Below are 17722 nucleotides of genomic sequence, written 5' to 3'. Positions count from 1 at the left end.
CATATTTACATACATACACATATACTGTATATGTATACACGTACATGTAGTACCTATATCATTGGTAATATTACCTTTTCCCCTACTTAAGAACAATTCGACTTAAGAACGCTCGTCTGGAACCAATTGTGTTCGTTGGTTGGGGACTTAGTGTATTACGAGTTTCTTCTCTTAAAAATTGCTACTATTTTTCTCGTTACAATGTTACTTTTTCCTCTTAATATTTTGACTTCTGCTGGGGTTTTTTTCCAACTATTTTTATCTTTTCTTCTCATAATTATGACTTTATACCCATAATATTTGGAATTTATTCTTGTAAAATTATAACCTTATCTGCAACCGAATTTTCCAAAACTTACAACTTTATTCGTTGTAAAAAATAAATGTCTTTTTTCTTAAAAATTTCAACTTCATGCTATCAAAATGATATCATTTGTCCCTCTTAATATTCCGACATTCTTGTAAAATGACAACTTTTTCCTGTTAATATTTTGACTTTAAAAATTCCATTTTTAGAATGGGTCGTAGGCCACATACGGCCTCCGGGTCGCACTTTAGACACCACAAATGGAAGTAGAAAAAAAAAAAAAGGAAAGTGGAAATACAAGATGGCAGATGACTGCAATGAGAACATGTTTGTCTTCACAATGTAAGTGAAGATGAAGATCAGAGGAGACACGCCGCCACTATTCGCCGCTCAAGTGTGGCAACCATGTTGATAATTCAAATATTATAAATTGTACATTCAGTGCAGTAATGGCACACTTGTCTTTGGGTAATTGACAAGTACTCTGTTTGCAATATTGTCATGATGCAGAACTCTAATGCGTTTTCAACATTTTTGTAACACATTTTTAGCAACACGAGAGGGGCACCTCTCTGTATGATGCCGTGCAGTTTTACACCACTGCAAACATATGATACCTCACTGACATTTTGTCAATCAAAATGGATCATTATTACGTATGTCTATTATCGTGTAAAAGCAGAAATGTTTATACAGCTCTTGCACTGGATTATGGTTGGTAAGTTTGTCTATATGTATCAATGTCAAAAAAAGACGTGAATCAATGGTACATCTCCACGAATAGTACATACTGTACAGTACCTTCCTCCTCCTCTTTTTGGTCGGCCTTCTCAATTTGAATCTCCGCTACTGGCTGCGGCGGAGCAGCTTCTTCCTCTTCTTCCTCATCTGTCGATCAGAATGAATGAATGTTGGTTACATTTTGCAGACTGTGCCTTACAATTACGTATAATCAAACTCTACTATTATTTGTTTGAATATTTTACAACACATATTGTAGGGTTGTGAATGATAAACCGATGCGACCGGATGTCCGGTTTGACAAACGAGAGATCGAGCGAACAACGCGAGAGCCTGGGCTGCTGGTGAAAGGATTGTCACACATGCTCCGTAGCTTACCGTGACTGAAGGCGAGAATGGATGTAAACAGTAACAGTGCCTACATTATAGCAATAAACTTGATCTTATTTGTTGCATATTGTGTAAAACCAAGAGAGGAACAACATGAAATTAAAAGGCACAACATGAATACAGACCCACCATCCACCAGTACGAGCCTGGAGAGAGAAGAGATAAAAGAAGAAGAGATGCGTCGCTGTTTGCTAGCATGAATTAACTTGCGCTCGTGCACAAATCCAGCAAACAAATATGGACATTAGTACTCAATAGGGTCATAAAATCTTACCTTGATGCATTCCCACATAGTATCAGCATTTGGGACCAAATATGAGGTAAAAGAAAAAGGGGGAAAAAAAATACAGTACAGTAGTCTATCTGTGCAGCGTGGTGCGTTCAAGGACCGTCAAAGTGGGATAGGTCGCAACAAACGTCAAACATGCAAAACTGGGGGATTTCTTACTGTATAGTATTATTTGGACAAAATAATGACGCATTTTCAAAATTGATATATCCATTTACATAAAAGTTGATGTACAGTAGTTACTTACATTTTTACATCATTTTACTTTTTGTTCAGTTTTCAAAAGTGGAAGGTTTACGACAAAAATGGACAAAGCAAGTGCAGAGAAATCCACACTCAAAGTGACAGGCTTTCACTGCTGCGCCGTGCAGGGATTTGAACACAAGTATAAATAAAACATTCTTAATGCACAAAATAGTTTTTTCATATAATACACACAGAGCAACGGAAAACTTCTACACCTCTCGGCTCTGTTGTCCTCGTGGCCTGAGGCATTCAGGCGCACTAGTGAGTGTTAGGTAATTGTTTTATACCCCCATCACAATTGGTGTACCCCACTTTGGTAACCTCCCACAAAGACATTTACAACCCTAATATGTTGTGTGTGTGTGTGTATATATATATATATATATATATATATATGTACAGTCAAACTTGTCTATAGCGGCCACTAGAGGGAGTCTGCAAAAGTGGCCGCTATAGACAGGTGGCCTCTATAGACAGGTTGGCGTCCAGTTTGAATGTTGACCAGTAGAGGAAAAAAAAGGGAAAAAAAATAATAATAATGTTGACCAGTACAGGGCACTGCGGACTGCGGATAAAAGTTGTACAGCACTAATAGGCTTGTTATTATCATGGTTCATGGTTTTAATTCATCCTGAACGTGCATATGAGACAAACAGTAGCACATCACATAGTACAATTCACAATTTTGCATGTCCAAAAAGGAGTAGGAAGAAGCAAAGCTTATTTAATCCTACCCCTCATCAGTTTCACATCAGTTGCAATACATTTATTCACCTCTTGTTCTTCCAAGTGTACTTTGTAGGTCTACATGACAATGTAGTACAATCATAGCCAAGGTTTTTACTTACTAAAAGGAAGCTAGAGGCTTAATAATAACTGATAGAATATATCCACGACCCACAGAACAAAACTGTGCAATAATGTCTTACGCTTGTTTTTAATATTTTACTTTCTATACGGCAGAGTGTCATTACAGCTTTAGTTCATCAGGAGTGACGGTGGGCGCAGGAGAGCTAGGCTCAGTGCTAGCTGTGAGTTTGGAGAGAGTTGGGAAGTGTGTTTATGTTGGCGTGGATGTAAAGTCCTGCAGTGTTCTCCGCTGTTAATAAAGCCATTAAAGTGCATCGGCGACGTGAGTCTCTCCTTCCCCACAACAAGCGGCATTACAGTATTGACCAGTGCACACCAGGAAATAAACGGTGTCACTTGTTACAGGCATTGGCTGGACAGCTATGTAGTGGGGCTTGTTTAACCTTTGCCTTGTGGGCAAGCAGGAAGGAGAGACGATGCTGAGAGATGTTTTCTGAGCTGCTGTCTGGTGGCCGCGTTCAATAAATAAAGTTGGCAGAAGCAACAGGAGAAGTTTCCTTCTTTGCTTCGGAGCTGAATAACACTGACAAGTTAACAGAGTAATAGCGAACGGAAAAGACGGCTTTTTTGTGTCGAATACAGAAGATGAGGACTTTGATGGATTTGTGGATGAGGATTGATGAAAAATAATGTGAGTACATTCTAAAATACTTCAATTAAGTACAACCCAACTCAGTTTTGCTCTCGCTGCCGCATGCATGCTAGCGTATGTTTTTTTTTTTTATTGTAGCGTCGCTGGGAGCACGTCCTGTTCCCAGCCTACTTTGCGGTAATGTTTTGGTGCAAATGCTCTCAAAGTTACATGTTTGACCAGGAAATAGCAAGCTCAAAAGAAGACGGCTTTTTTATGTGGAACAACTGACAGTTTGTGTGGATTTTGTGAATGATTGTGACTGAGCTAGGACTCAGTAATTAAAGTCTACACACGACGGCTTCATTGATTGAAAAACGAAACTTTTTCGTGCATGAAGCTTCTACTTGAGTTGGTAATTTGGCCGCTATATGCAGTCAGATATTGACCAAGGAAGACAAAATGGGTGGCCGCTGGCCGCGTTGGACAGGTGACTGCTATACACAGGGTCTATAACATGTAAATTTGCTGGGGGGGATTTTTCAGTGGCTGCTACAGGCAGGTGGCCGTTCTATAAAGGTGGCCGCTAAGACAAGTTTGACTGTATATATATGTACATGGCTCAGAGTGTTACATTTTGGGTAAAATTTCAAACTCGTGGATAGACCTTGGTAATGTTATAATCACAAACTTCAAACATTGCAAAACACACACCCAACATACCAGAGCTCAAGACATCTTCCATTTCCCATAGCAACCCTCCGAAGTTCACTCTCTTAAATGTAATGCACTTAACTCGGTGTCCACTTTATGCTGTTATCTCTGCATAGATTTGACTTTTGTTAGAAAAGTAACTTATATTTGAGAGAGTATCGTAAAGTAAATAAAAACAAGTGACAAATCTAGATCTTGAGTTAAAGCTCTGAAAATATGGCAAAGAAAAATTGACCTTCAGTCCTTACCATGCCATTGTTGTAGCACTACAAAGACTACAAATCCCATCAGCCGTTCTAAAGACTGTAATGATCAACTTTGACCTATCAACTCCACAATATAAGCTAATCATTGCAGCACTGTGGCAACATGAGCCAGGATTCAGTGAAATGCACTGAGTGAGTGGTTCTTGAATTATCATGGTAAAGACCTAAAATTACAAGGCGATCTTGACCTCCCATGAGGGACACGCCGATCGCTTCCGGGTTAAATACGGAGCAATTTATCAACGAACACGCTAGAATTTATTTGGTTCGGATAAATGTCAACGACATATAATATGACGGATAAAAGTAAGTAAAATCCGACTAGTAATGATGCATAATTTTGCCCACTTCGCGTATTTTTTTCGCCGCTTCGTGCACAGGACACGAACGGTGACCTACGAGAGGTAAAAACAACGGCTGTCAAAACGAGTTACACTGCTCGATAAACACAAAATTTGTAACTCAACCGACGAAAATAACCATTTCCAAGTGCATAAAGATCTTCTCCAATATATATATAAAAATGAAAGAATCTTAGCTTAGACTTGACAATGGTTGTTAAACCGCTGATTGCTCATCAAATTGAATGATGCTGCTTCTCCGAGGCCGTGACTGAACGTACATTACGCTAGCACAAAATGGCAGACACAACGAAACATTCCCCTGCTGAACGCGTATTTGGCGAATAACCGGCGGAAGGACACAAGTTCTGTTCTCAAGAAGGCACTTTTTATTTTCGAATTCAATATTTACTAGCAATACGCAATTTACGCTGTGAGCTCCAAGTGTACGTACATTACTGGCCTGACACGAAATTTAGGTATGTTACACTTTTGTTCAAATAATCTTATTTTACTCTTTTATACACAAAAAATCACTTTAGTTGCAGAGTTGAGTAATTATTCCATGAATATATACCATTGTAATCATCATAGGGTTTGTTTTTCCATGGAATTATGTTCTTCAAAATTTTTGTCGGCAGGCGGACACGAAGGTAATGTACTTTTCACTAATGATTACATGACAGTTTTTTTTTTTACACTGAGAATATTTGAATAAACACATTAGAAACCAATTTCAGACATCATTCTTAAATTCTAAGTAGAAATCATGACAAAATTATCAGAGAAAATAGTTTCACAACAAAAGTAGACATGCTTTACATGCTTACATGCTTTACATGCAAACCTTTCAATGTCCAAATATAGACACTTTTTTACAACATAGCTGTGCTAGTGCAAAATAAAAACATGAACAGGCTTAATTTATGGTTTGGTAAGCTTCCTCACTCTATAAAACGTCAGAGTGATAGGGATAGTACACATTGTTAGAACAACAATTTCAAATACTACTCAAGTGAAGCTGAAGACAGCAAAGGGTACCCTTGATCTGAGCCATGCACACACACACACATATATATATATATATATATAAACTGATTAGAAGCACTAATGTGTTTGTATAGAAGTATAGAAAGATTTGTACACCTATTTACACCTTCCGTTCACATGCACTATTCTCTGCTTTCAAAAAAAGTGTCTCCCAGTGTTTGCAGGCACTGCAAAAGACAGATTTTTTTTTTTTTATCTGCCTTGCATTCGTTAAGTTTGTCAAGCACAATGCTGCCTTTCAAAGAGATGGCGCGTCTGTAAAGCAGAAAGGTTGTCATTTGTGTTAAACGGACACAGCACGGCGGGTGTCTTGTTGTCGCGGGCAGCCCACTTTTTCCCCAGCTGTTAATGAGCCTTCAGCCATTCAAAGGCGAGGCCTAGTTGTCAGTGTAGCGCTTTTTGCTCTGCCTTACAGAAGCTGCTTGGCCCCCTCTAAGGCAACAGGGCCGAGCAGGTGCCTGGGTGCATCCCATTGGTCCAGCCAGATGACGGCATGGTGCAAAAAGCAGATGGTGATGCCGGGATTGTCTTGTACTCTTCAGCGGTGGCATGGGGATGGGCACAGAGGTTTTCCGCCCGGCTGCTCCGAGACAAGCGATCCCCCGCCCCTGAACGGCAAAGTCTGTGTAATTACCGTCCTAGCAGGAGGTCCTGAAACTTCTATTCAAGCGTAGATAATGTACAACAAACTACAGCCCAGACCAGCTGGCAAACTGCACACCTCTTGTATCTCTATGCGTGTGGAAGCACACTTTCAAAAGACATCTCTTAGACACAGTACACAGCCCAGACTTTGAAATAACAAACAAAGTCAAAATGAAAGAAAAAAAAAATCAGTGCTGCTTCATACAGGCGGTTATCTTGGGTTTATGGCTAATCTGCGACGACAGCGCCGCATGACAGAATTTCCTTCCCACTGAGATAATCTAAATGATAATGTCATCTGTCACTTTGTCCATCAGGTGATTTATCCCCTTTCCCAGATAGCAGAGGAGCTCTGGGGAAGGACATTATTGGGCACGCTGATGAGTTTACTGGTTTGATGACACGTGCCGCTTCAACGTACGGCCGTACGCTCTGCAACCAACCAGAGAAGGTGAAAATCTTTCCTTTCAAGGGCCTCAATCAGGCTTAAAGGAAAACAGTAATCACTGTTTTTCAGCTGGACCAGACCATGCGTCAGCCCTTTCCCTGGTGAAGCAGCCGGAGCAATCAACCTGCCAGGCATTAGGAGCGGATAGACAATCTGAAAATAAAGGGTATAATGCACCTGCCAGCCAAAATGGCCATTTGGAGAAAAGCTAGTGATCCTTGTGACCCCAGCAGGGATGTGTGTGTGTATATGTGTGGGAGGGGGGTGGGGGGTGTAGCGCCTAGCCAGGGTGGGTGGGGGTTATATTTAACAGAATTTACCCGGATCATGGATGTCCTATATACAGACACCTCCTCTAAAAGAGGGCCCAGCCGATCATGGCTTTTGTACCACTTAAGAAATAAAAGCTTTTGGGGGGGCTGGGAGAGGGGTTGTGCAGTAATGACTGGTCTTAGCCGTTATACAACAAATTAAGGCAAACATGGCGAGTGATGTACAAGCATACAACTAAACGACCTTTGCTCTGTGATGCAGGTGTCTTCCTCTTCCTGGGAGTCGCCGCAGCACAAAAGTGTGAAAGCAGCACATGCAAAGCACTTTGCAAAGACCACACAGCCTTTTTACTTTGCAACCTTTGCCACGAGGCACAGTGTGGACGATCATTTCTTGCTTCTGCCAAAGCAGAGACTTTGAACACCACTTTCTTGTAAATGGTGCATATAAAACATTTGTGGATCACAGCAAACCTCTGCAAATTTCGCAGCAAAACACCTAATGACACTTGACACCATCTAACTTTCTCCCACACTGCACAGATGGACTACTATATTGTATTTTTCCCCCATTTACTTTCACATCATATTTGGTCCCAAATGCTGATACTATGTGGGAATGCATAAAGGTAAGATTTGATGACCCTTATTGAGTGCTAATGTGAATTTTTCTTTGAAAAACAAACACCAGGCTCCTACTGGTGGATGGTGGATCTGTATTCATTTAGTGCTTTAATATGACGATGTTCCTGTCTTAGTTTTACGCAATACATAATAAAGATAAATTAGATGACTATAATGTATGTATAGCATGTTGAAAATCTTTCCCGGTGACTAGCTAGCGCGCTGCTAATGCTATTTAGAGCCACTAACATCTTCAGTCATGCTAAGCTATGGAGCATGTGCGACAATCGTTTCACCGGACGCCCAGACTCTCGCATTGATTAAGAGACGGACAATCAAACGGGTGCTAGTCTTGTAACACCAGGTGCATGTCTCTACAATTTATGGCTAACTCTTGTCATTCCAGGAGGCCGCTTGTCAAACCGGACATCCGGTTGCATCGGTTTATCGTTCACAACACTGTCATATAGTTTCATAAAAATGCGTGAATGCGGAAAATGTCAGCATGATTCATCAACATTATTGTACACAAGTTTGTACATTCATGTAGACGTTTGTTCCTTTTAGTTTCTTTCCCTGTTCAGCAGTGCCATATTTTCTGTTGGTGAACCTTACGATGACGTGTGTGGAGGAGTTGCTTTTTTCCATACAGTAGGATGGATTCATATCCATGGTGTTAATATCGACATTCACCTCCTTTTATTGTAGGAAGTTGCCCACTTGTTGCTCCGTGGAGGCATTCCAACTAGTTCTCCTCTTCTGTTATCAACTGCTCTGGCACAAGACCTGGGTGTAATGTGGAGCCCAGTCACAATCACATTGTTCATTTGTATGTTCTAATCCATCTCATCCACTGTATTCTTCATTTGCTTGATGATTGTTTTCCTTTGATTCATATCATCTTGAATCCTGCAATCCTCTTTCAGGATCTTAATATTGTGGTGCATTACAGTGTTTTCCTCCATAAAATTCTTGAACTCATCATGAATATCTTTTGTTATCTATTTTCATTTCAAAGGGGATCTGGTTTGTTGTTTCTAATAGCTTCATGACATTTTCATATCTCCTCTTTGCAGTGTTGTTCTGTCATTGTAGGCTTACAATCTCATTTAAGAGATCTTACCGTAATTGTGCCATCCTTCCTTGTATCGGCTACTTGTTCCAGCAGTAGCTCCTTCATGGCACCATATAATTGCAACTCCATCACATTCAACTTCTCACGTCTCTGTCTCCAGGGACTCATCTCTCTCCTCGGATTGATTCTCTGGGCCAGGATTTTCCAGGCAAGGACAGTTTCGCTTTCTTCCAAGATGTGGCTCTGTTGCTAAGCAACCACTATGAACATCAGTAGCTAACTTGGCTTGCTAGCAGCTGGCGGCACTTGAGCTTGTTTATTTCAACGAATCGGCACCTAACACTGAACAATTCAAGTCAAGTTCAAGTCAAAGATCTCAGCATGCTATCTTGATCTTGTGATCAAAACAGGAAAGCTTCAAAATTGTTAAAAACTTCAACGCGAGCAGAGCTTTTTTTTTTTTTTTTTTAAAGAACACATAGCCATTACAACCACAGTCAAAAGGACAAAAGTTTTGAGAATGACACAAGTGTTGTTTTTCACAAAGTTTGCTGCTTCAGTGTTTTTAGATCTTTTTATCAGATGTTACCAAGTTACTATGTTGTTCCCCAAGCCACTTAGTTATCGGTTTTGCCTTTGGAAAAGGCACTGTTTGTCACCAAACTGTTCTTGGATGGTTGGGAGAAGTTGTTTTCGGAGGATGTTTTGGTACTATTCTTTATTCATAGTGAGTGATCCCACTCCCTTGGATGAGAAGCAACCCCAACATTCCTGAGCAAGCGCGCAGTGGTGGTGCTCCGATCCCACAAACAACAAACATTTTTCACAACAACTACACCTCTCTCATTAAAGTTCTTAATAATCTGATAAATGGTTGGCTTAGGTGCCATCCTACTAGCAGCAATGTCCTTCCCAGTGAAGCCCTTTATGTGCCACGCAATGGTGACTGCACATGTTTCCTTGCGGGGAACCATGGTTAACAGAGGAAAAACAAAGATTTCAAGCACCACCCCCTTTTTAAAGCTTCCATTCTGTTATCCTCACTCAATCGGGGTGACAGAGTCATCTCCAGCCTTTGTCCTTGTCGACACTCTCACCTAGGTTATCCAGAGAATCAGTAACGTGATGCCATCTGGTCCTATTGTGCAATGCAGGAGAAACGTTTTTTGGGAAGTTCAATTTCATGACACAGAGGGACTTTGCAATTGATTACCATTCATCGTATCACTCGTCATAACATTGTGGAGCATATGCAAACTGCAATCATAAAACCTGAGGCAGCAGACTTTGTGAAAATTAATATTTGTGCCATTCTCAAAACCTTTGGCCATGACTGTAATTCTTGCCAAAGGTGCTCCAAACCCAACGCACCTTTATAGACATTGTTTTCTGGGTCACAGTCATGCTGGTAACTGAAAAGGGCCTTCTTCAAGCATAGATTTATCCAACATTTCTTGGTTACATCTCTAAATAAAAAGGGAGGTTCATATGATGAAATTGTGTTACTCAAAGAAAAAAGTAGTGATGTGCAATTACATAGAAAATTGCGAGTGCATCACAATGAGATGCACTAATAAGTAAATCATAACCGCTCCGCACAGTGAGTGACTACCCACATCTCTACATACAATAGGTATTATACGCATCAAGTACGTAAAAGCCAACTCAATTCTGAAGTGGCACTCCAGATCAGAAGGCCCGCTAAGGGCTTTTGTGATTTAAAGTTGTGACCTTGCTCCAAATCGACACTGATTAAAACAATCCCATTCTATTAAGTATTCGATTTGTTAAACTGCTGTAAGTCCCGTCAAGCCTTTTGTAGCACCACCCCAGATCGAGCATTCTACAATCCCCCCCCCACATCAACACCCTACTACTGAGTCCATAATTACAGCCTCTCGTTAGAGAGTACACTGATCCTTTGTATTATCAACCACATTCGCAGTAACAAAGAAATTCACCAACCAAGCAGTGAATTTCCTAAACCTGCCGATAGATGACACTTATTTTAAATCAACATGATTTTTCCCAAACCCAGAAAAAAAGCAACAACAGATGATCGAGTTGACCATGTTAGTGCTGGCACAAATGGTCTCTCCTTGACAGTTGCCAGGTGATTCAAGCCTAATACTTTTACTCCTTTCAGTGACATGCATTGCACTGCGACAGTGGGATTTCTCGACGTGCGGGGGGGCACCCTCCCTCAAATGCGGCCGCCCGCTGACCTTGAGAGTGCCGCGCCGTCGCCTCCTTTTGACAACATGATAAATCGCTCAATCAGAAAACAGGCCTGACGCTAGACTGCACATCAGAAATGCACAGAGGGGAGCGAGCGAGCTGCGAGGTGGATGCAGGCCTCGTCGAGTGGCAAAAAAATGATGGTGTGAAAATGCACAGTGTCACCGAATGTGTTTTGTTATGTGCGGCCAAGGGAGAAGACAGGGAAGCAAGGGAGTTGATGAAATGATTACATAGTGGTGGCGAGGCGAAGTGGGCCCGGTGCTGAACAGAAACCATCGCTGTTTAACAGAGTTTTACAATGCCCATTAAAGTCCACAGCAAAGAGCAATGAGGATTTTTCAATACTTTTCTCTTTTCACTGGCCCATCCTAAGCAGGCTTTCAGGGACGCTGAAAAGGATGTGTCCAATCATGCGAGTGAATTAAGCAGACAGCCAAAATGACAGACTTGTGCTGGACGGTGAATTGGCAAGATCTGTGTTTGGACATCTCTTGGAGAGGAGGAGGAGGTGGTGGCGGCACTGTGGAGTAACCAGGAATTTAGACATCATATGCCATTACGAAAATAGCCAACTACATATTTAATAGAACATGCGCTCATCATGTGGCTACTAGAACATTCCCAAACATCGTATTTCCCCTTCCTGTCTCTATCTTGTCTCACCCTGCTCATTAACTAAAGCGAAGGGTGGGACTTGTCTGGAATTAAATCAATGCACCCACATCTTGCGTTTCCAGTAGGGGTGTCAATTCACGAGACGAGACGATGCACAACATTGGCTCCACTGGAACGACACGAGACAAGATTTTAACATCAATTTTAAGTAGGGATTCTTATATTGGGGTTTTATGCTGCCGATTCCGATATCGATCATCCATGAGTGAGATCAGTCGATGGCAATCGGATGGATTAACTGTACATTATTCAATTTATTTATGATGAGTGCTATTGGCCGGGGCCGCCATTAGACAATTCCAGGTGCCCATGGGAAATAGCTAATTATTTAAAAAATACATTTTGCGCAGATAGTTTTTTTTGCCTTTATTTTTGTGAGAAGAATTTTGTACTATTTGACACAAACCTGAATTTAATTTGATGCATGTTTTGGAGTAATACAAATACACAGGAAATAAATTGTTCAATAATTTATTTTTGTAGCTCAAGAAAACAAAATGAAATGCAATAATACAAATAAATATCTTCATTAAATAGAAATCTGCCCTGCTTAACTTAAGAGAATAAAGACATTGAGTATGCAAGTTGCAGGGGTGTCCAACTTTCATTACTATTAGAGCTGTCAACAAATGGTGTTTTATCTATGACTGGCAACATTTCAATTGTACACTACTTTATTTACCAAGCACATCTCTGCTCAAACAGTGTGGCCATCGTCTTTATGCTATTTTGTGCTCATTGAGCGCGTTAACGCGCTAGCTAATATATTTCATTAATTCATAAAATTTTGATATATAATTAACGCACACGCATCAGGGCAAGCCACGGCTCTCTGTTATGAAGATAGACGGCGGCACTGTGTCTGATGCTCTTTTGTAACTTTATTCTAACCTGAACACATCAACAGCAGTGCAATTCCAACACCATATATGTACCTCTTACCCCAAACAAACACGTCTCTAGTCCATTCATTGAAACAACACGAGATGCATTCACTGACACTCCGAACATCACAACAACATCTTTATTATGCGTGTATGAGTGGTCTAAATGAACTGAAATGCAATGAAAATCAATAAGTGGGTATTTTTAAATCACTCACTTTGTAACTCTTAATGCGGAAGTACAATTCGATGCCTTGAAGTGTGTTTGGAAAACCCAGAAAATTCACTCTAAACATGTGAATTCAACTTAAGTGACGTGGTGTCTTTGAACGCAACTCCTCACTGCTCCTAATAACACAGTTAAAAGACTGATTCAAATATTCTGCTTTGAACATGCATACAAGTTACATTGGAATACATCAACTGTCCAACAGAAGCCATTTAGGTTCTACAGACTAGTGTTGATTCTGGCGGCATCCCGAGTCGGCTCAATAGGCGTTGGCAACCTTGCGTCACACAGCACACATGTAGAGTTTACCACCACCGCATGCTCATCGTTTTTTGGCATCAGTTTGAAAGGGATTTATCAGCATATGCCGATCAAATGTTATTTACGGAAATCGGCCGATACTAACCAGTGGCCGATTGATCGGAGCATCCCTAATTTTAAGACAGGACAAAACAAACTTTTTAATTTAACCATGATTTACTGTCATCTTTTATGTATTAGGATCCTGATTATCACAGAAAACATGACATGGAACGCAGGAAGTGAATAACAAGTGTTGTAATAGATGTGGAATACACGGGGGGTAGGATTAAATAAGCTTTGCTTCTTCCTACTCCTTTTGGACATGTGGAACTGTCAAAGAATGATTCATGAGATGTATTCCATTGTAACCTTCATGTTCAAATAAACTAAACCAAACCACGTCACAAAACAATGCAGGTGCGTTTTGAAATGTTTAATGTCCCACACATTGACGCTAACCAATATTATTGTTGACATTTTTTGAGACAAAATGAACCGCAAATTTTATGTTAATAGGGGTGTCACAAGATCTCGCAAGATTAAAATGTGACAAGATTTCTTGTTCAGAAAAAAATGTCTTGCGATACTCAATAAATAAATCACACAATAAATGAAAATGAACTTGATCATTTTGCCGACTCCATTTATTGCCATGTGCATGCATGTCTGTTTTCCAGACAGGCAGGGAGAGGCTTCACTCTGTGCATTGATTCAGCAGTGACACGCTTCATAGAACAGCGTTCCAAAAAAAAACAACAGTGAGACCTCTTGTCTGTCATACAGTCCCTTTGAGGGGACGCAGGGCCGCTGGCATACACACACACACACACACACACAATGCCACAGCCCCCGTATGGGAATATTAATAATGAGCAAAGTGAGCCCGTCAACATGAATGAGTCAGTATGCCAAATTTGTTCAAATTAATGCTAAAATCTCGTCTCGTCCTCGTGGACCCAATCTTGTGCATCACCTCAACTAGTGAGTTGGGTGTCTCATGACACCCCTATATGATATATTTCACTGTAGTGGAATTGGTGTTTGTGACATGTATTTTGTCAAAGGCGTATGCAGCATTTCTTAAAATGCTGGCTTTTCAACTGTATTAAAGAGCAGCAATTCTTTTGCCATGACTTTCTGTGAACGCGCACCTTTTTGCGCTGTTCAGTTTGTATTTACTCTGCCGACCAAACGTCTCTGAGTGTTTATTGTTGGGACAAAGGCTCTACATCTCTGCACCTGTAGTTTTTTTGGTGGGCTGGATATGTTTGAGGTGGGCAAGTTTATTTTGTTGCCTTTTATGTCCACTGCCACTTTTGCTAAAAATTCGGCATACTGGCTTGTTGGTGTGGATGGGCTCACCTTGCTCATTATTAATATTCCCCCGTGGGAGTTGTGGTATTTGGCTTTGTAAGCATCTTTTTCTCTCCTAAATTCTACTACTTTACCATGCATTACTCCTTACGAAGTTCCATTCTTTTGTTGTGTGTGTATGCTAGCAGCTCCTCCTCCCCACACAGAGACAAAGAGACTGTATGACTGAGGTATCACTCTGTTCTTCGTGGTTCTATGAGGCATCTAGGTGCTGAACCAATGCACAGAGTGAATCCTCTTCCTGCCTGTTTGAAGGCGAGAGAGACGAGGAAAACAAACACGCACGCACATGGCAATATATAGAGGCCGGCAAAATGATCCACTTCATTTACATTTATCTTGCGATTTATTTATTTATTTGTTATGGTGAGACAGTTTTTTTCTTAACGAGAAATCTCATCACATTTTAATCTTCAGAGATCTCGTGACACCCCTACTTTCCCGGGCCTCATTTTTCCTCTAATCTCAAAATCACTTCCGGGACTCATGACTAGGGTTGGGCATCGAGTCTCGAGCATTGATGGGAATCTGGACTAACATTTCGATTCTCCAGTCATCTTTTATTTTGATTCCCAGTTTCTATGCCCACTTCGCCGACGGGAAGAAATAACCACGAACACCAAAAAAGCAGAAGCCGGCTAGCACCAGCGAAGAAGAAGCGGCTAAAAAGTGAAACATTGCAACACAATGATACCATGCAAAGGAGGGTGCACGGTCAACATGATAAATGTTCACACATTCATGGTGTAGAAATAACAGCGTACCTTGTCTCTGATGCGCTACGTTGGGCTTCCTCTAATCAATAAGAATCAATCAATAAACATCTGTCTCATGCCCTTGTAACCAAGGGTTTCAGGATGCTTGCTCATGTGGAAGACGGGATCTACGGCTACAGCGAGGCAAGTTTATTCATGTGCACAGTACGTCTGTTAGCAACAATCAAGGTACCTTCTCAACACACACAACACACTTCCAGCTGTCAAAATAAGAGCGCTTTGGGCTATATCCTGTTTAATTGTGTTAACAAAATACAGGTGTCATAAAAAAATTACACCAACATTGAGGCAGCAAACAAATATACTACTTTTCACAAGGGTCTTTTGTGAAAATGTACTCCTGTAAAAAGAAACTTCATAACTTTGAAGCCTGTCACGATAATCGCTAAATCGATTAATCAAACGATAAAAAAAAGTTGATAATTTTGCCACCTCAATAAAGTGACATGTGCACGTTTGCCTGTTTGTTTTCGTTGTCTCACTGTTCCACACAGGCTGGATGACAAGGGTTCACTCTGCATGTCTGTGCACATTGATTCTATAATGGAATGAGCGGAGAGCGCGATCCCTCCTCTCTCCTCTTTGTCCCCAGTCTCTTTTTTGCAGTACAGTGAGTGAGTGAAGATTGCTTTTGTAATTATTACCCCATATCTCCACACAATACATTAGATATGGTAATACTAAAGGAACAGTACAGAGTGTGGAGTGATTTTAGGTCAAGAACATATTTTGCTTTATTCAGTATTGAGATATTTCTCGCCACCTTTTGTTGTATAAATTTAATATGAGATTTCCAACTCATTTTTTCATCTATTACAACCCCAAGGAATTTATATTCTTCCACTTTTTCAATATCAACTCCATTAATTTGTATTTGATCGTACGTATCCTTTCTGCTATTACCAAATAGCATTATTTTACTTTTACTTAAATTCAGAGATAATCTGTTCTTGTCAAACCATGACTTTAATATGACCATTTCATCCTTGACCTTTTTAATGAGTTCTTGTGTGCTTTCACCAGAACAGAAAGCGGTGGTATCATCGGCGAATAAGACCAATTTTAAGTCGTTTGTTACTTTACAAATGTCGTTAATGTACAAGTTAAACAGTTTTGGTCCCAGTATGGACCCCTGGGGTACTCCACATGTGGTGTTTAAACTCCCAGATGTATATTCTCCTAGCTTTACAAATTGTTTCCTCTTTGCTAGGTAGCTTTTAACCCAATTTAAGACTGAACCTCTAACTCCGTACCTTTCTAATTTTGAAATTAAGATAGTGTGATTAATTGTATCGAAGGCTCTTGTCAGATCCATGAATACTGCTACTGCGCATCTTCTGTTGTCTATGGCAGTAGTGATTTCCTCCGTGATTTCCATCAGTGCCATAGAAGTTGAAATGTTGGCTCTGTATCCATATTGACTGCTAGCCAATAATTCATTCTTATTAATAAATTTGTCCAACCTATTATTAAATAGCTTCTCCACAATTTTAGAGAATTGTGGTAACAGGGAAACTGGCCGATAATTTGTAAATTGGTGTTTGTCTCCTTTTTTGAAAATTGGAACCACCTTGGCTGTTTTCATTTTGCTTGGAAATATTCCAGTCTGAAATGATAAGTTACTAATATATGTTAACGAGTCTGCGATCTCATTGATGACTCTTTTAATTGTTTCCATTTCGATTCCATGACAATCAGTTGATGTTTTTGCCTTAAAATGGTTAACAATGTCAGTGATCTCCTTTTTGGTTACAGCAGTGAGAAACATAGAATTAAGATTCCTATTAATGATATCATTCCCTTCATCAATTGTGTCTTGTTTTGGAATTTCTTCTTACAGTTTTTGTCCAATATTTACAAAATATTCATTAAACATTTCAGCTACCGCATTCATGTCATTCCTGTAAGTGTTTCCAACCATGAAATAGTGGGGGTAGTCTGCTTTCTTAAAGTTGTTCTTTATAATACTATTTAAGATGCCCCAAGTTGCTCTCATGTTATTTTTGTTCTTATTTAGTACATGACTATAATATTCCCTCTTACACACTCTCAAGTGTGCATGTCTGTGCACATTGATTCTATAATGGAATGAGCGGAGAGCGCGATCCCTCCTCTCTCCTCTTTGTCCCCAGTACACGGAGGCGGGGCTACTAGTGAGTGTAGTAGTCGTAGTTAGCAAGCAAACGCTAATACAAATGAAGGTACAAAAGCCATGGTTTCTAAGCCGAATTCCACAGCTCCAGTGTGGCGGTGCAGCAGTGCCTTTGTTCCGACAGTAAACGCTTACTGAGGCGTTTGATCGGCAAAGTAAATATAAAATGAAACAGCGCAAAATGGTGCGCGCTCACAGACAGTGCCGCTCGCTAGAAGAAATGCAACCTTTCAATACGG

General features: G+C 40.4%; 1 protein-coding gene across 5 annotated transcripts in view; it reads right to left on the bottom strand.

Moving 5' to 3' along the window:
* The window catches only part of dync1i2a (dynein, cytoplasmic 1, intermediate chain 2a), a 48086-nt gene that overhangs the window by 16845 nt on the left and 13519 nt on the right, over nt 1-17722 (bottom strand). For all 5 annotated transcript variants that reach the window (XM_054787597.1, XM_054787599.1, XM_054787595.1 and 2 more), the window contains one exon: nt 1109-1195. In XM_054787597.1, coding sequence (XP_054643572.1) covers nt 1109-1195 — 87 coding nt within the window. The remainder of the gene's footprint in view (nt 1-1108; nt 1196-17722) is intronic.

This window comes from Dunckerocampus dactyliophorus, chromosome 9, assembly GCF_027744805.1.
Source record: "Dunckerocampus dactyliophorus isolate RoL2022-P2 chromosome 9, RoL_Ddac_1.1, whole genome shotgun sequence".
In the NCBI taxonomy this organism is placed as follows: domain Eukaryota; kingdom Metazoa; phylum Chordata; class Actinopteri; order Syngnathiformes; family Syngnathidae; genus Dunckerocampus; species Dunckerocampus dactyliophorus.
The sequence above is the reverse complement of the archived record's forward strand: the minus strand, read 5'-3'. Positions and strand labels throughout refer to the sequence as shown.